The sequence below is a fragment of the Phalaenopsis equestris genome, unplaced genomic scaffold (genome assembly GCF_001263595.1).
Source record: "Phalaenopsis equestris unplaced genomic scaffold, ASM126359v1 Scaffold000002, whole genome shotgun sequence".
Taxonomy (NCBI): domain Eukaryota; kingdom Viridiplantae; phylum Streptophyta; class Magnoliopsida; order Asparagales; family Orchidaceae; genus Phalaenopsis; species Phalaenopsis equestris.
Genome location: NW_018164444.1, coordinates 49,686,010 through 49,705,947, shown reverse-complemented (window position 1 = coordinate 49,705,947; position 19,938 = coordinate 49,686,010). Strand labels below are relative to the sequence as shown.

Sequence of the window (19,938 nt, the reverse complement as noted above, 5' to 3'; positions counted from 1 at the left end):
TGACTTATATATATATATAAGGAATATAATGTAATATATATATAGTGATACCGATAGAAGCTCCAGGAAGCATATTGAAGCGACAGCTGCGAGGTCTGCTTGCATGAGGTAAAGCAGATTTGCTGAAGCAGGAGAGGATAGGAATGCTTGAGGCGAGGGCTTGAGATTCCATCTGTTTTTCTAATTAATTAAAGAGAATTTCAAGCCTTAACTACTTATTTCTGTAAATTAATGGTTAATTATATGAAATATATATATATATACAGGTTTTTGTACAGCAAGGGCTTAACGGGATTTAAAGTAAGAAAATTTTATTTCACGTGTGGTGAAGGTCCTGCACGGATTTTGAAGAGCATCTCAAGCTTTATTTTCCTCTAATTTTTTGTTAGTGTGGGGGTCTTGGAACAAGAAGAAGAAATAATTACACTTCATTAGTATATTTAATTACCCAAACTAAACTAATTATAAAATTATGGTTAAATATGTAACAATCAGTTATCCCTAATTCAATTATTAATGAAAACAATTATGCTCTTAATTTACCGTTAACTAATCTATGCAACCTATTTATCATCTAATGCATCCCTAATTAATACATTTATACGCTATTTATTTAGAGAGTAATTTTTAAAATGTTAAATTAATAGATTTTTAATAATCTTGACTGAGATAATCGTGGGCTAATATAAATATTATAGAAGCTGAACATGTTTTGCTCAACTCATATCCAAACAGGATTAGGCAGATCATAGCTGAGTTACATTTGGCTATAAAAATGTATTTTTTTAATAAGGTTTTATAAGAAGGTAGGCAAAGATAGGCAAAGCTTATATATATATATATATTATATATGTCTATCTTACCTGCTATGTGTATTTCATATATATATATATATATATATATATATTATTAGATACCAAAAATTAATTAAATAAACTATAACATTTATACCACCCGAATCATTTATATCACATCAATAATACCACTATTTTAACTTTTCAAAAGTGAAACACACCTTTACATGCATTGGCAAAGTGGCATATAGTCAAAAACTGAAGTTTATGTGCTAGAAATGTAAATACAAAAGAATTGAGTGGTATGTATGCAAATCTTCTAAAAAAAAATAACACTAAGAAGCACCAATTTCTCTGTTCAAATAGTCCACAAACATCCTCTTGGCACTATCCGCATCTGCAGGAGGAGGTGGGCCACTCAAGCTGGCTTGCCCTGTTAACTTTATAAATGTGCGCCGCAGGCTTCTTAGCTCGGGCAATCCAACTCTTCTCTCTATACTGATGTGGGCTTCATAGTCAAGGCCAACACAACCAAAAACAGGCAAAAGATACATTTCTAACTTTCCTAAACTCCGAAATACTCACCTTCGGCCTGAAACCCAACAAACAAGCTAAAATATACCGTAGAAGATGCAATGTATTGAAAATATGTAATTGATTTTCAATCAAAACATCCCATCTTGTAGCTCAATTCTATAGAAAGTAAGATGTTATGAATTACTATGAATAATACACAAACTGTTAAATGAGAAGGATATAGTGGGAAAGTGTTGACCAATTGAAATCTTATTTAAGCTTCCTCCGAGTGCCTGCGTTTCTACTATGGCATTGATAACCTCCTGACAAACGTCAAAAAGCAGAATATCATACTGTCATTTCTAATGAATTAATAAACAGGCTTCTGTGAACTTAAATCTACAGAGTTACCTGTGTTGCTTTGTCCAACTCGTAGAGTGAATTTGCCTCTGTGGTTCGTACCTGGAAATTTTAACATTTACATATTCTTTTCGATCAGAAACATGAATATAGATAGCTGTACCCTGTAAGATGTTGCATTATTGTTTAGTGTTTACATGAGTGCCACCACGCCTTTAATGTTCCTTCATAAATGCTAGCATACTAAAGAGCATGGAGTTCTTTCGGTTTATATTATTTGTTTGCACTGGTAAGCAAAAAATCAATACGCCTTTGGTTTAGTCTGTGCAAATATTCCATGTCCCCCGTAATATTTTGAAGATAAAATTACATGACTGTAAAGAAAGAATGGTGGGTTCATCTAAGCAATCATAGAATCAGCATTTAACAGTAGACTAATCGTGAACCAAGGAATATGAACAGCCTAACCAAAGTGTGGCAAGACTAGATTGATAGAGGCATATGAGGAATTCTGTTCAGTTATCATAGAATGCCAAGCCTTACTGACAAGGACTGGAATTTTCTAAGGAACCATACTGGTCTGGGCTAATCCAAAAAAGATCCAGTTTTATACATTAGTATTGAAGTACATTTCCAAACGGCCAGTGAGGCTTCGAAAATAAAAATGCATTGAAGATAAAGGTTTAGAATTAATATAACAATTTTGTATTATAATTGTGGGAGAGATATGTTGACTTCCATAAATATTCAAAAAGACAAATCGAGCAAATGTACCGGCAAATGTGTTAAGAATAATGGGAGAAATATATGACAGCGAGCATATCCAACCTGAATGGCTTTGATAGTAGCCAAAACTACGCAAATGTTGTTCATTTGACTTCGCAAATAAGTCCCAAAGATTGTAATATCAAAGAAGGATGTTTGGAATGATTGGCATGTCCTGTGATTCGATAAATCACAATAAGAATTACCCAAACATCGCTTGTTCATAAAACATGTTGTGTTAAAGCACCCGGAGCACCTAAATTGCTAATGGAGGACCTTTCATGATCAATCTGATAGAACCCAATGAAATTGATGAAATACAAATGAGATGCACGTAAATTAGGCTTGATTTGTGTCAACCACCATTGACATCGCTCAAACGATGCCCGATAATAAAATGGACTATGTCTATATAGTCAAAGCGTCGAAATTTCTTAAAAGGGAGACCTTCGCAGCTGATTCGATCATGCATGATTGAAATGAAAAACTATGGACAAGATGTGGCACGAATGAGGCCGATTTAATCCGATCACCATCAAGATTGCTCAAATGTTGCTTGATCAAGAAATGGACTGCATGAGCACATCCCAAATATCAAATTTATATGAAAATGACATCAATATTGCACCGGCTCCTGCATGAATATGAAATATAATATTTATTTGCTCACAAGATCGACAAAATGTATATGTGTGTCATAATTATTTGTTAAGACGATCGACAATATGGATATATATTTGTGTTTGTGTCTGCGAGTGTGATTCATTTAAAGAAATTACAAAATATCTGACATTCCACCTATTCCAGCCATACCTATTGTTGTCGCACAATCTCCATCCCCATAACGTTACTGTCAAAAAAATCAAATCAAAATATCTAACCACTCCTCTCTCATTGAGCCCATTTTTCTATTTTGATACTCACGCAACTTCCCACATTCTTCCCTATCCACTCCACCCCTCTTCACCTTACCGCTTGAACTACTGACTGCTCCGCCTCCTTCAGTCTCACCTAACCTCATCTTAGCAACCCGCTCTGAATCTCCATCTCTTTTGATTGGTCTCATACAACCCACCACCCATATTTTATGCAACTATCCCTATTCATTTGCATGTTTGAGCCAGCCCGTCGCTCCCTCTCTCATTTTCTCCTACTCTCCCTTACGAGCCGCTACCTCAAATTGCAAAAGCACCGGGTCATCTCCCCTTCCATTTCTACTGCAGACCAATGGCTCTGTCTCTTCCTATAACGCACCTGCTACCATCTCCCTCACACAAAAAGAGACGACAATTGTTAATTTTATATATTTTCCTAGCCTTGGATCTTTCACTTTCCATGATATTTGACTAAATTATTAGAAATTCATTACATTAATTAAAACATTTCTTTGATATAGGAAAATATTATTTTTAATAGATTCCATGTGGTTTATGAGAAGAAAAAGAAAAATGAGCTCATTTGAGAAACAATGTGCATCTGGGAGATCCTAAGCAATCCTGAAGCTAGTCTTGGTGCCCAAATGACCAAAATAGCCAATTATGCGCTATAACATAATTAAGCGATCGGGCGCCCAAAAACGGCATTGAAACATGCAAAATTGAGTCAAGAAGATAGGGCATAGCTCTGACCCCAGACACACACAACCTCCTTACACTATTTCAAACATATTTCACTCAATTCCTTGTCGAGGCAGATTGCAATCGTTTTAATTAAGTGATTACTAGACGATAATTATTAGAGTTTGGGAGAAATGAATGATCAACCAAGAGGTTTCACTGCCAACTAAATGAGTTTATTCTATTTATCTCTTGTGATATTATCTTTTGTAAACATGATCAAGCAATATGTATTGTTTGTTATTTTTTTTCTTAGACATTAACTAATATAATTTTCTGAGATTTAGATGTAGCATGTGTTTCATTTTCTAGTGTTATCAATGATGATTTTTTATTGTTTTATATTTCTATTTTTGTACCATGTGTTTTCCTCTAATAGATAATGACCTATTAATTATGCTCATAACTCCAAGCCATACTTTCCATCAAGGACCTCATTCAGTCGTAGATATTGGAGGTCAAAGGTATCATCATTGAAAGTGATAATGCTAATGTCATCAGTTACATGAAGGACGCAATGGCTCCTAAGACTTGGATGACTCATCCAAAGCAATGTCATACTTTTGCCTTTATTATCTCTTTTAGACAAGTTCTTTTTAGTTTTGTTCATTGGGAGCTCAATCGAGCTGCACATTTTTGTGCCCAACGGGCTCTTAGTTTTTCTTTTGATTTGATCCTTGAGTACTCGGAGTTTTTTGCCATTATCTAAAAGATGACAAGGCCGTTTTTGCAGAAATCCGAGGACTTTTTTTTTTATTTTTTGTACTAATTTTTATGCTTAATGCAATATGCACAATTCATGAAATCGGGATGCAGAGGGCAGACTCATAATGAGTATAAATCCTATTTAAGATCTTAAAAGTATTGGAATTTTTTCTCGCATTGAATCTACCACTGAGGGGTAGGTAAATTGTGCGGGAGAAAATAGAACCCCAAGTTCACAAGAGCAAGATAGCGGTCAAATTGATTGGACCATAGTACCATTTAATGAATGCACTCCTTATGTTGATTTTCAACTAGTCTAACGAACACGTGTGAAATCCAACCCGTAGAGCACCCTTGCACTAATATTACTCCAGATAAATCCTCGTTTCAGTTGTCAGTCTTTTTTTTTCGCTCGAAATTTAGGTTTGATCATTGCATCGCCTGTTCAAATAATTGTTCAACAATTAAATTACAATACTTATGAATTTAATCCTCACGGGACGATACTCTTACTCTTCACTTTATTACGTGTGTGAACATGTGCTCTCGTATGTGCGTGAATTTTCACAACAATTTTTTGGTGTTATTGATGAGTATTGCACGGCAATATTGATAATCAGATTTGCAGATTATTATTTCAAAACTTCTTTATTTTATTTTTATAATTGCTCATTATTATTATTTCTTTTATAATCTATTGTGTCGTCTTCAGCATGATAGATGCACTGTACTAAAAAAACAAGAGTGAAATCAGATGGCAGTATGGAATGGAGTAGCAAGCCTGGACATGGGTGCTCGAGTTTTGCATGACTAGAAATTACCTAATAAGCATAATAAAACTCCCAGAGCATATGATGAAGTCCATGGAGGAGAGCAAATGAGCACCGGGTACCCAGCCAACAATCCTTACACTCTAGCACAATGGAGCATACCAACTTTACAAGGAATCAGCACCAGTATAGTCCATACGCCAGCACATACAATTTAGGATGGAGAAATCCCCCCAATTTCTCCTGAAAGAACTCCCAGAATGAGCACAGCCTGGTGGTTTTCAACAACCATTGAGCTATCTCAAGCTAGGAAGATATCGACGGATTGAAAACTCTCAGTAGAAAACTAAAGACTCGACTGTGATAAACAAAATAGTTCGGTTAACACAGATTATGAACTGGTTCATGGCACAGACAAATGCAGACAATATGCAGCCATTTATCTAGAAGGTATTGCTAAGTGCAACTAGGGAGCATTGCTCAACAATTATCCCACAAACAACCAGGTGTATTCCCAAGAAATACAGAGAACAATCCAGGTGAGGATGTGATCGCTACCACCTAAAAAATTAAAAAACTAAAAAAACGAATGGGCCAGAAAAAAACTCTCTAGTGAAGAGCTTGAGGAAGAGATGCAACCTAAGTCAAGAGGATTTCCAAATGATCCATAAAGATACGCACCTCCGCTATAAAATGCTAAAAGGCTCAAGGGAGAAAGTGTCCTTAAGACATTCAGAATGAAGGAGCATCCCGTGGAGAATGTTGATGACTTTTGAGGGTTGAAAGGCTAGAAACTTAAGTCATGGGAGCTAGCAATAAGTACAGTTGCTTCATTGCAGAGATAGTTTTAGCAGATTACCTGATGATCATATCAAGCGATAGCGGATTGAAAGAAGTCTTCTTAATAGCTATCAAGAAGCCATTCAAATTTCAAGCACAAGAAGCGTGAGAACACTCAGCTTATTCCATCCACAAGTCTTGCAATACAATTACATCGATTGTCAAGCCTTCTAAAATATACTATTTTTTAGTGTCAAGTTGAAGATTAAATCAAGCGTTGGATACGAGGCAACCCAACAGAGTTAAACTGAAAAATCTTAAACAAAGTGCCAAACTTTCTAACTTCTTCATTTACTTATTTTATTATTTATCTCATTTTATTTTGGTAGTTTCATTCTGCTTTTGTTGTGTTAGGAAGAAAAAAGAAGATGTATGTGAGAGTAGTACAAGCAAATTCACATACACTAGGAGAAGAAAAAGAGTAGCATCGCCACGCTGAGAAGCTATTATCGCCTATTACTTGTGTAATATTTGCTACTATGTATTGATTTTTATTCATTTGGAAAAATGCAAGGTTGAAGTGTAAGGGGTTAGCAAGTATTGTTATGTTTTATTTGAAGTTGTGATATTTGTGTTTTTTATCCTGTTAACACTATCCCATTTTGATTATATTCACTTAAAATTGTCACTTTATCTAGCTAGTTATTTCTAGTACTTTCATTTGCTTTCATTTGCTTTACTTATAGCATAATTTATTTTAAGGGAGGAGTTGCTTGAATCTAGTCTTTTATTTTATTTTTTTCTTTATTGTAGCAAATAATTACATTATAAGATTTTCTTTTTAACACACTGCCAGCTATTTGTAATTGATAATAGAAATAGGAACAGCTAGTTATTTATGCTTAATGTATATGATTGCTTAGATAAATTAGTTATATTTTTTATTTAATATATTGCATACATACTAAATTATTCATTGGCATATTGATTACATTGCTTTGTTATATTCACAAAAAATATATAGATTTAAAATAAGCCAAGTAAACATGTTGATGCGTATACCCATGAATCATGGGCTAGTTTAACATTTACATCTAGTTGGTTATATAACATGAAAATAATAAGTAACAGATTTTAGACAAAAGATTTGTGAACTGGGCATGTTTAACAACAAGAAAAAAAGTGAAAAAAAATATGAGTTGTCATCAAGCAAAAAAAAAGAATGAGTTACCATCAAAAAGAAAATGTAAATAATTAAAAAGTGGGTGAGAGTTATCAATTGTATTGTAGAAATATATTATGATGTTTGGAGTGTTATATGTGGGAGCCTTATTATGGCAAGTTGGGGCATCCCAGCGCTTGGAGTGGTGCCCCAACTCCAGTGGGGGTGCCTAAGATTCCAACACCGTGCTTTCGGAACTGAGAGCAAGAAATTGCGTCGCCAATGAGAGGTGCAGCAATGTTGGGGTGTCAAAAGTTAACCTGACATGCCAATATGACTCGAACTCGACTCAAAAAACTCATGTTAGAGTATAATCGAATATTTTTCAAATCAAGTTCAGGTCAGAGAATTCTACCTTTTTATTATTCGGGTCAAATGTGGGTTGAACCCGAAACCCAAACATGACCCAAATAAACACAAAATTCTGGGTTAGTGGGTCACGGTCGGGTTTGTGTCTTAGTTCTAGACCTATTTATTATTTGAGTCGGATCCGAACCCGACCCGCTGATCCAAATTAACACACCTACAACCATGAACACTTGGGGGTAACGCCCCGGCGCTAGCAACTATTTTTGGCAATTCGGGACTTTAATGCGGAAGTCTGAGACCGCCTGCACGTGTTGAAGGGTTGGACTTTGAAGTTCTTGTGAGGAAGAGTTGGAGTGTTTATTAGTTTTAAAGTGTGTAGAGGCATGAATGTGGCGTAATTTATACAATTCTACTTGTTTTTCAGAGTGAATTTTTTTGTGTAGTGTGGCTCCGTGTTTTTTCCTGTTCTTGAGTTTTTACACATTAAATCTTAGTACTCTGTGTTTTTTGTGATTTCTTGTTTTGTGTGCTTTTGTTCAAAGTTTTTCTTTGATTCTCTCAAATCGTTCTTCGCGGTTTTTACCAACCAATGGTATCAGAGAGGAATTTCCTAAAGATCTTTAGTTCGAATGGGCGCAATGCCGATGAAACGAGGTATAAGTTTGAGAAGTTCAATGATACAAAACTTGTTTTCTGGAAAGGGCAAAATGAAGATTTATTATATCAAAAGTAATTATACTTTGTCAATAAATGGAATCACCAAGAAGTTAGAATTGATGACTCCAGAAGAATGGAAATTTATTGATCGAACAACACTAATTTTAATCAAACTTTCACTTTCCTCTTTTGTTACTAGGGATGTCAAAATATGATCCGACAAGACAGTACAACTCGAACACGACTTGAAAATTTTGGGTTCGGATTGACCAGAATATTTTTCAAGTCGCGTTTAGTCAGAGAATTCAACCCGTTTATTATTCAGGTCATGTTCGGGTCAAATCCTTCTTGGGTCGGACCCCAACCCGACCCATGACCCAAATTGACATCCCTATGTGTCAAAAATTAACCCAACACGTCAATATAACTCGAACTTAACTCAAAAAATCTAGGTTCTTGTTGACTTGAATATTTTTCGAATCGGGTTCGGATTAGAGAATTCAACATATTTATTATTCGGGTCGAGTTCGAGTTGACCCGATTCTAGTCGAGTCATTTTCAGGTCATTTTCAAGTCAGACCCCAACCTGACCCGCCGACCCGAATTGACACATCTACCTGTTGCTTTCAATATTGAATGAGAACACTATTGTTGATCTTAAGACTGCACCAACAAGGATTTATGCAGCATTTGGCTTCAAACAAAATTTTTCTAATGAAGATATTATTGAATATGAAGATGGTAGATGGTAGCTCACAGCTGAGCACTTAAATAAATTCAACACTTTGACAAACCAATTGTCTTTTGTTGGCTTAAAATTTGATGACACGGTTAAGACATTGTTACTCTTATCTTCATTGTTTGATAGTTGGGAGGACTAGTTATTGTGGTGAGTAACTTCAAAAAACATGGAGTTGAACTTTGAAGATATTGTAGATTTAGTGTCGAATGAAGAAGTTCACAAGAATGCGAGCAGTGAAACTTAAAATTTTGCTCTGAATGTTGATACTAAAAAAAGGAACCTGGACAAAAACACAGGCAAAGGATGATTCAAGTCTAGGAAAGTCCAGGTCAGTGAGGAAAAAAAACAAAGATGAATGTTAAACTTACGTGAACACGTGTCACTTTAAGAAAGACTGTAAAGCTCCGAAGAAGCCTAATTTGGAGGTCAAGATAGAAAAACTATATATAATGTCTTCACAAATGAACTCCAATGTGTCCCTTATTTTATTCATAGATAGATAGACGTTAAAAAACTATACTCAATTTAATTTATGAAAGGTACATTTGAGAGAGAATAAAGTCTGCAGTATTGTAGCAAAGTGTTATGTTGATATCAAGTTATCAAATGGATCAGTCTGGAAGCTCAATGAAATTAGACATGTTCCTTGTTTGAAATGAAATTTACTTAATGTGAGTAACTCGCATAGTCAGAGTATGTGATTACTTTCAAAAGCGATTCATGGAAGATGACCAAAGGTACACTTTTTTTCTTAAGCACAAACAATCCAAGCTTATTTTCAGTTGTCATTATTTAACAAAGCTGCTCTAATGTCTCTCGAATATAATCATCTCTCAATTTAGTTAATCTAATTTTCACCACAATTAGCATGTATATCAATAACCTCATCGTCCAAAACTTAGATCTCAATATAGAATGCCTGGCTATAGTTATAAAAAAAATTATCTGTCTTTGATATTCATCAATTTTTTTAATAATAGATCCTTAATGTAGAAACATATGACATAATGTTATCACTTTATTTTCTATTAATATTAGTTGATAATTAATAATATCTCGTGGACTCCACAAATTTGTTCATGGACCTCTCTCTAAATGAATGAGAGAGCATTTGTTGACATTTTGTGTCAAATTTTTTAAGGAAATATTAAGATTGTAAATAAGACCTCACCAAGAGATTTCGTTCTCATTTTAAGAGGATTTTAAGATCTAGGATTTGAAGTAATCCATAGAGGCAAACCCCTATAGTTAATCATTCTTCTCAATAATGGGAAAACACTTTAAATTAAGGTTAGTCGTTAGAGCATTGATCGCTCAACATATAGTAGCAAAACTTAGGATTTTTATATTATGAAATTTATCACTTTGAGCCTAAGAGCGAAAGGTGGGGCGATGATAACGAATTTGATTGAGATTCCATGGTATTTTCATTCTTGTGTATCGCGGACTTTGGTCTATTTGATCAGAGAAGATAGTTGACCCAATATGAGTTGCTTCAGTCAACCTCAATTAAGAGAGAGTTTTGTATTATATTAAATATATCTTATGATTTATATTTTGAAGGAGAGGAAGTTAGTGAAAAACATATGAGCTATAACAGTGACCGTAATATAAGAAAACTTATCTGATCAAACCACTTGGTTCAAGGGCTCTAGTTGAAACTGCTATATATGAAGCCGATTGACTAAATCATGCTAATAGAGAACCCAAGTCATGTTCTTATTGGAATTAAGAAAAAAAAAAGAATTAAGAGAAAAAAAAGTGTAGATCCAAAGTATCATGGATGGATGTTATACAAAATTCATTTAACTCCTAATGTAGCACTCAAAAAGGATAAGAGAAAAGGAATTTATAAAGTCTATCACTGATTTGGATAAACCTGATGATCATCATGATTATCGAGGTTTAAACTTGATCATAACGTTATATAATGTACTTGATTACTTCTATATATAAAAATGATTAAATATTCATAGCATATAAAACGATATCATTATAAGTCGGCAAGACACTAGGGATGTTGTTATAGACAACAAGCTGCACATTCAAAAGAGATGGGTAAAATTTGGCAAGCACCACAAAAATTGAGCTTGAATAATTTAAATTTGGGAAATGAGGTTGCTTGATCTTCAGGTTGGCTAGACTTGTTGAAGAGTAGTCACAATATTAATCCCATCAATGGGATTCATGTACATGTGCATTCATAAATAGTTAGCATGCATTGTATAACATTTCAATTGGAAATTGATGAGTTTCTCTAAATAAGTTTTGAAAATGTTTCTCACAAATTCACTAATAATACTTACATTCTGTGTAGCAATAGTAGGCTGAAGAACTCTAATATCTCTTGTTTTTGAATCCACCATTCTAGTCAGATAAGAAACTGCATCTGAAATAACTGGAGATGATTGCTCAACTCCATCTGCAAAACAGTCAAGAAAACAGAACTTATTTAGGAAACTAGATGGAGAAAAGAATCCTGCAAGGGTCGGTGAAGCATTTAGACAGAACTTGATCAGAGTTAACGATAAATAGTATCTCCAGGGGCTTAAATGTATGTGGCAACCTCAACATTGAGCTTCAGAAAAAAAAAAGAAACAACTAAGGGGCTCTTGATTGGCTGCAAAAGAGTTGTATTGTATTCTTTTTGCAGGAGTCTTGAGAATTCAGGCATTTGATAGATAGAATTTCAAATGCAGTGTAAAATAACAGTGCATTTGGAATTTACTCATTGGTTCATTTCTGTGTATTTAGAATTCGATGAATTTGGGCGAATTCCAAACACAAGGCTCCATGTAAAGTGTCATCGACCTCTTGCCACAGGCAACTGCACGTCGCCGCCACCTGCAACTAATAGTCGCTGCCGTCACCGCCACCGCTAATGCTCATATTTTACATTGAACTCAGTATTCTTCAAACCAAACAACAAAATGTAAGATGTTGTGTTTATTTTACATTGAACCAAACACTTCAAAAGTAATCCAAATACAGTACATTACCTATATACTGAATTCATTTTATACTACATTAACTTCTAAGCAGACCAAACAGCTCATAAATGAGTAGAAGTTTGTGATTGTTAGAAGAGAAGTAAAAATATGTGCAAAAGAATGCATTTAAATCAAACCCGTCATTCATTGCCAACCACTTTGTTAGAAATTTAGAAATTTATAAAACAGACAGTAATAGGGGTCGGCCTTTCTTTGTTTAGCCTTAGATGAACTCTTCCAAAATCCACATAAAAAAATACTAAGGAGCACCATATAGATACAGCTACTAATCAAATTACGGGTCCATAGAAAGCTTCATTTAAGAATAAAGCTCAATAAAATACTTAAGTTACAGCAGCAACAATATACTCGCACTAACAGCCAAAAAACAATATTAAGAACAAAAACTGCAAAATTTTACAGGGAAAATGTTAAAGAAGACTCAACATATATAAGACATTGATAAGTCCTGTTTTACCCAAGAAGAAAAATGCACAAGCTTAAGTTTCATGAGTTCCATAAGAGATCAATCATTTTTTATCACATAAACGGCTGAATGCTAAAAAGAAATAACAAGTATATGGCGTGAGCAAATATAGAAGGACTTTCAAGTTAAGTATGTATTACCTAGAGAGGGAAACAATTCAAAAAGGGGGCAATCCCAGCGATTCCGCCGATCAGGCCTCTCAAATCTCCTCACAAGATCATCAAATCTGCAAGGTGTGTTCTCTCAGTTATTCCAAGAAAGACCAAGATAACCTTCTAACTTAACTTTAGTAAACAATTGGACAATAAAACCCATATCGTACAAATTTCTCGACGTATAAAATAAATTGACTCTGCTAATATTGACTATATCAACTTAGATCATGTAACAAAAGGCAATTATTTGGGAGACTTTTTGTTTGAAACTACAGACTAAACAAACCCCACCCAGGAGTATGAACTCTATTCCACCATCTCTATCTCGATCAATAGGAAAAGTATTTGTTGATCCACAAACCCAAGCTCACAAAGCAACCCCCGTTACTAGCTTAGGTTCCACACCCCATCTTCATCCACTATAGGAGAAGCTCATATTAGCATTTAATATTTGCGTAGGCTTTTTCCAACGCAAAAAATTAGCGTCTGATTTGCAACTGTTAAGCGTCAAATAATAAATTTTAATATTTGCATCGGATTTTGCTCCCACTATGCGTCCAAAAAATCGATGGATAAATTATGCTAAAAGAGGCAAAAACTGTTTTGGCGTTGCGACGGATTTTGCGTCGAATTAACGTCCAAAAAATCGATGCAAATCTTTTACTAATCAGCGTCAAACTATTTTCGACGCAAATTAGACGGAAATTGGGCGCAAATGACCTAATAAACTCAACCCATGCGCCTAAATTTCATTTCTCATCTCCCACATCCCGCGCGCGTCTCTTCTCCTCTTCTGCCCAAAATCCTCCCAAGCTTCCTCTCTCCCCTTTCCCTCTCAACTTCCCTTCTCCTTTTCAATTTTGTTGAAAACCGTCTCCTTCTTGAACGAAGTTTCGCGAAACAATCGCCATTAGAGCTAGCCACAAAGGTGACAACGTCCGGCGCTTCAAGCTCGTAGAGACGACCAAAATCCCTCTAATCAGAAAGCATTGATGAATGTCAGTCTATTTGTGCCACTATTTTCATTTATTTGTGGTATGCATGTAAATATTAAAGTTCAGGTGTCAGGTTTGTATATACATAAGAATTGAGTGATATTTATGAATAAAATGCATAGGTAATGTGATATGTATGTATAAATGGAAGTTTTGGTTTTAGATGTGTATACACATAAGAATTCAGTGGAATGCATGTACATATTGAAGTTTAGGTGTTCGGTTAGTAAATACAGAAGAAGTGAGTAATATGTATTATTTAAATGAATAGGTAATGTGGTATGTATTTATAAATTAAAATTTTGGTGTTAGGTATGTATATACATAAGAGTTTTGTGGTATGCATGTAAATATTGAAGTTTAGATGTTAGGTTTGTACATACATAATAATTGAGTGATATGTATTAATTAAATGCACAGGTAATGTGGTATGTATGTAAAAATTAAAGTTTAGGTCATAGGTGTGTACATACATAAGAATTGAGTGATATTGGTGATGTAGTATGTTTGTAATAATTGAAATTTTGGTGTTAGATACGTATATACATAAAAGTTCAGTGGTATGTATGTAAAAATTGATGATGATATAAGGATATTGTTGTTAGTAGAATTAGAGTTGGTTGAAGGGGAGGAATGCATGCATCAATCTAGTTTATTGTTCAAAGTGATGGTGATACTGATGGGGATGCTATTAATAGAATTCAAGTTGGTTGGTTGAATTGGAGGAATGCATCTGGTCCTGTTCACATTGATGGTGATATAGATGGGAATGTTATTAGTAGAATTTACATTGGTTGATTGAAATGGAGGAATGCATCTGGTCTATTATTTACAAAATAAACCACATCAAAGAAGTGTCTTATATATGGTTGACCAAGTAGTGTCGACTTCACCAGATAAAGCAAGCTACTTAAAAGAGGTGTTTGTGGTCATTTTCTTCGATGTGAAGCTTGAGCGGATATTTCCTCTTGGTTTCTTCGACTCTATGGAGCATATGTCTATACATCTATGTTAGAAGGCTACACTGAGGATCCAGTGCAGTACAGATGGATGTATCCCTTCAAGAGATGTCTTCCTGATGCATACATTACAAGTAGCATTTTATTTCACACTAAACGTATTTCACACTAAACGACCACCAACCATGCTCAAAGTAAAACTTATGTGTTGCAGGTTTTAAATAAAATAAAATAAACTATTAAGAAAAAGCACATCCTGAGGTGATCGATCCGCAAAACATATATGTTGTAGGAAACGTAACTCTCTGCTCATATTATTTTGAGCAATGCTATCAAAGATTCCATATTGTATGAGACATGTCTTCACGCCCAGAATTATTCGTATATTAAATATAATGTGAGCTATCAGGGAGGCATGACACAATAATTAAGAGATAAAGAGATTCGGGCAGTAGCAATGTACATCCTAGTGAACTGTGACAAAGTTCAGTCATTTATGTAGTAAAATTCACAATCTCTAAAGTTAATACATACTGTCATTTCTTATTGAGAATGTTAGTAATTATATATTGAGTAACTCAAAAATAGAATTAACAATATTGCGAGCAGATTATTTATCGACGGCTTGGATATGGAAGATGAGTCGGTGATAAGTAGAAAGGTCGAAGCAGAATTTCCAATATGGATCAAATTATGCGTACATATAATGAACACTTCTAATCACATGTGCGTAATATGATCGTCGCACTTAAAGTTACACTAATGGTACCTCTCTATTTGTTATAGATTCACAATACAGCCAACGGAATCACGGATCAGAAATTATTAGATCTTGTTTATAGGTCATAAAGTACTGTAACTACATGGCAGATACTTGATGTAAACGGTTATACATTTCATACGAGTTTTTGGTGTAAAGAGAAGAAGATATATAACTATGGTGTCGCTGTCAAAGGAAACACACACACAGATGGCGAGATTTTCTATTACGGCGTACTTGACTAAGTCATTCAATTGCAATATCCAGGCAATGTCGGTTACATGGTGTACTTGTTCAGCTGTCAGAGGTTCAACCTTGTTTCGAATCAAGGAATCTGAACACTCACATCATATGATATCATTGAGGTCAAATTTAACAGACGATATGCAAAATTTGATCATTTTTGTTCAAACACGCTAAGCTACACAGATTTACTGCATTGAATACCCTAGTAGATTAAGTAAGGGATAAGGTTGATTGGGCTATAGTTATGAAAATAAACCAAAGAAGACTGTTGAATTGCATAGTTCTATAGAACCAATTCACCAAAAGGAAAGTATGTTAGACTTTCTGACACAAATGCTGAAATGTTTGCGCTAGAGGATACCAGAAGGATTTTTGAAGATGTTGCTCATGATTTGGATGAGGATGATGAAGAGAGTGAAGAGGATATTGTAGATTTATCTTCGACGGCTACGCAAACTTTAAATTAGTTGTTAGTACTGCTACTTTTGCTCTTTTATTTTTGTTGTTATTAGGCATAGCTTTTACTCATGCTTTTCTTGTTTTTAGACAATTGCTACTTGTGTCTTATATTTACTGCATCGTTTCTTTCTATTTATGATTATTTTTTTCGCTAGTACTAATCTTTTTTATGTCATTCCTTTGCTTGCAAATGGAAACAAGTGGTACAGGTGGTCAACCACCTCATAGACCCCATGTTTTAGGGACCGCTGAGAGCACCTACCGCAGCAGGAAGAGTTCTACTCCTGTCGGCTGTCGCTGCTTCCACTATTACTACACCTTCTCTGGCACCTTCCCTCGCACCTGCTGCTGCTACACCTTCTGTGGCACCTCTTCCCACACTGACTGTTGTTATACCTCCTGTGGCACCTCCTCCCGCACCCGCTGCCGCCCCTCCAGTGACATCTACTCCAACACCCAAAGTTGCCTCATCTTCTCTGATGCTTGCTCCTTCCGGACCTAATCCCCCATCTGCTGCTGGTACACCTCTTGAACCTGGTATATTGACCCTTGCACCCCCACCCCACCCCACCCCAAGCTAAGGGTACATTTACTACTAGAGGGGAACTCGTAAGTTATTTTAAACTTTGTATTATATTTTTTGTAACTAATTTGTTTCTAAAAAAGATTCATTCCCCACAAGTTTTTCGTCACTTTGTATCACAAAGATTATCAGGAGCATGTACGATGAACCCTATCTATCATAGAAGAAGATACATGCAGCCACTCAGGACTTATGTTTCAGGATGCTTAAGGTACGATCATGTAATTTGAATCAGATTTGTAAATTTGATTTATTTTTTTTTACACTAGCACATCGATTTTTTCTTAAGTTGCAGAGGTCTTTCACCTTGCTCCCAGAGCACCACCAGCAAATCTGTCGAATCTTCAAGATTCGGGGCAGGCATCGCCTTGTCGACATGTTCGAGACAGCCCACTAGAGGGGCAAGCAGCCATCCAAGATTGGTGAGGGGCTCTGAGGTCAGTTGCTCGGAGCTTGGGCCTGGCTGGTTAAGAGTTTTTTAGTTATTTGAACATTGATTAAATTTTTGGATGATCAAATTCTTTAGCAATAACCATTTTTGTACGTTACACATACAAAGGAGTTAAGTCGTGCTACCTCCATTGCGGAGCTGCATGTCCGAACTCATCAACATTCGAGGACTGCGCAATGAGTTTCAAAACATTATCAGCGGGCTATTGTAAGTTAAAAGCCTTAAATTAAAAGTTTATTTTGACTCTAACTATTGAAGGTGTCAATTAAAGGCTGATTTTCATTATGCAGGAAGGTTCGAGTAGCTCCGGGAGAGGCGGTTGGCCTCTCAGGCCTAGACTTCCGCCAGCAGCAATGGTAGTCAGTCTACCACTGCGCACTCGAGTACAATCTTTGGGCCCATACGACAAGAAGGAAGATGGGGAGGGTTTATGACCATGGAACAAAGGGCATAACCTTCAAGGCTGAGCTCTCTCGTGATCCTGTTATTAATTGCCCAGGCTCCTCACAACCAAACCAGGAGGCTCTTGCCAGGCAGGTAGCTGCAATGAGCGAAGAGATCCGTCAGTTGGACGAGCAGATGCTAGAAGGCCAACATAGGTCGACGATTCTATAGCGCGCATGACATATACCTTAGCAAATAGCAGAGGCAAGCAATTGATGACATCCGTGCAGGAGCAGGATGGAGATGATAAGTAGTTTTTTTTTTATGTTTTATTTTATTTGTAAGCGTTATGTTGAACATTTGTTGTGAAATTTTCTGAATTAACTTTACTATTCTTATTTGAGACCAATTGTAATAGTATTTTTCTTCTATTAATGACAATATTTAGATATTTAATCTGTGATATGGATATGTTTAATGTGGTATGTAATATAAAGTGTGTTTTTGTGCGGTTATGAAAATGTAAATGGTATTCTAAATTATTTTTTGTGTATTACAAGTTTGCATCGAATTTACGTTAGTTTTCGGACGTAAAATCTGATGTTACATCCACAATTAGATTTCGTCGTTCTATGATATTTTCCAACATAAATTAGACGGTAATCTGACGCTAATATTCATCGTCTGATATTTTCATGCGCAAATTTCGGCACACGTTTCATATAAATAAATTCGACGCAATGACGATACAAAAACCGATGTAAGTTATTTACATCAACGTAAATTAAACGGAAATAACATTACCGATCCCCAAATTAACGTCGGAAAAAATCAAAAGTAAATCAGATGCAAATTCGATAATAACCCTTAAATATCGACGGATTTGCGTCTGATTTACATCTGATATGTCCTACGCAAATATGCTTAATTCCTGCAGTGATCCCTATCAATTAGAAAAGGGTTTGCTCTCTGTAAGTCCTACATGGTCACATAATAATGTTAGTTACTAAGCACAAACCCAGACACAATAAGATAAATGGACTTGTCAAGAAAACTCTTGATCAACATGTTTCATAAAGTGAGTTTTCGACCTAACAAAGAATACGAGATCTAAATGAACCAATGTGATATATGATAAAAAAATTTTAACCTTTTCAAAAACAATAAACTTAGCGAAAACTACCAAGATTTTTGCAACACAGAAAAATTGATACAAAGAGCTTCAGGAACCTTAAAATTATATCAAATACTCACATCTTAATATCATATGAAGCTTCCTCATTTTCCCCACGCTTATTGTTCCACTCCCTGCAGTAGTTCTCTCCAGTATCACAATAAAGCTGAAAGAGTGAATGCGGAAAATGCCACAAAATTTAGTCAATTTGTAATCTAACTGCACTAGTACATATTAATAAAGTAATGTGTGCATTAATTTGTACGCCTTGGAAAATGAAAAAAAAAATGAAGAAAAGAAATAATTTTGAGGCTTTCCATACTCCACGACCGTAACGGTCCACATTCGAATGAAAGACAACAGATTTGCTTTCTTCTATTTCATATGATTTCATTCAGTTCCAGCCCTTTTATACCGTGAAGGAAAACAACTATTTCTTATTATCCTCAATTGAAAACATAAGTTACATATTTATATACACTCCAATTTCGATGGATTAGAAATATCTCTAATGTAAGAAAGAACCTATAATTAAATCTCCTCTAATTAGTTTACCTAATATAAAAAATATATTTAATAGATTTCCTATATTCAAGCTTCCTAATATACAAACATTAGATTTAGTACTTTCCAAAAACACTGCCCCTCAAGCTAGAGCATAAATATTTAACATGCTCGGCTTGTTACAAATATAGGTGATCCTAGCTCCATTAAGGTACTTCGGAAAGATGTCCCCTAGTTGTTCCACAGTCTTTACATGAGCTATAGAAATCAAGTTATGTTGAATCTTTTCACGAACAAAATGACAATCTATCCTAATGAACTTAATTTGTTCATGGAAAACAAGAATTGAAGCAATATGAATTGTAGCTTGATTTTCATACAACTTTGTTGAAAATGTCATCTTAAAACTCACTTTAGTCAAGATATGGGAGACTCGCATCAATTTACTGGAAGTTTGTGTCATTGCCCAATACTCAAGTTCTACACTGGATACATTGGATCACGACAATACATTGTGTTTCTTACTCTTCCATGAGACCAAATTGCTATCATCAA

At 35.2% G+C, this 19,938-nt stretch overlaps 2 protein-coding genes across 3 annotated transcripts in view; both read right to left on the bottom strand.

The window, feature by feature from the left end:
- The window catches only part of LOC110039504 (protein TIC 40, chloroplastic-like), a 2,037-nt gene extending 1,821 nt beyond the window's left edge, over positions 1–216 (bottom strand). For both annotated transcript variants that reach the window (XM_020744592.1, XM_020744593.1), the window contains exon 1: positions 52–216. In XM_020744592.1, the coding sequence (XP_020600251.1) occupies positions 52–172 (121 nt within the window). In that variant the 5' untranslated portion in view covers positions 173–216. The remainder of the gene's footprint in view (positions 1–51) is intronic.
- A 778-nt stretch (positions 217–994) lies between these two features.
- The window catches only part of LOC110017987 (protein KTI12 homolog), a 39,526-nt gene continuing 20,582 nt past the window's right edge, over positions 995–19,938 (bottom strand). Inside the window, exons 4-9 of the mRNA XM_020715189.1 lie at positions 18,960–19,045; positions 12,854–12,939; positions 11,543–11,658; positions 1,722–1,772; positions 1,553–1,633; positions 995–1,297 (exon numbers count right to left, since the gene is read on the bottom strand). Coding sequence (XP_020570848.1) covers positions 1,130–1,297; positions 1,553–1,633; positions 1,722–1,772; positions 11,543–11,658; positions 12,854–12,939; positions 18,960–19,045 — 588 coding nt within the window. The 3' untranslated portion in view covers positions 995–1,129. The remainder of the gene's footprint in view (positions 1,298–1,552; positions 1,634–1,721; positions 1,773–11,542; positions 11,659–12,853; positions 12,940–18,959; positions 19,046–19,938) is intronic.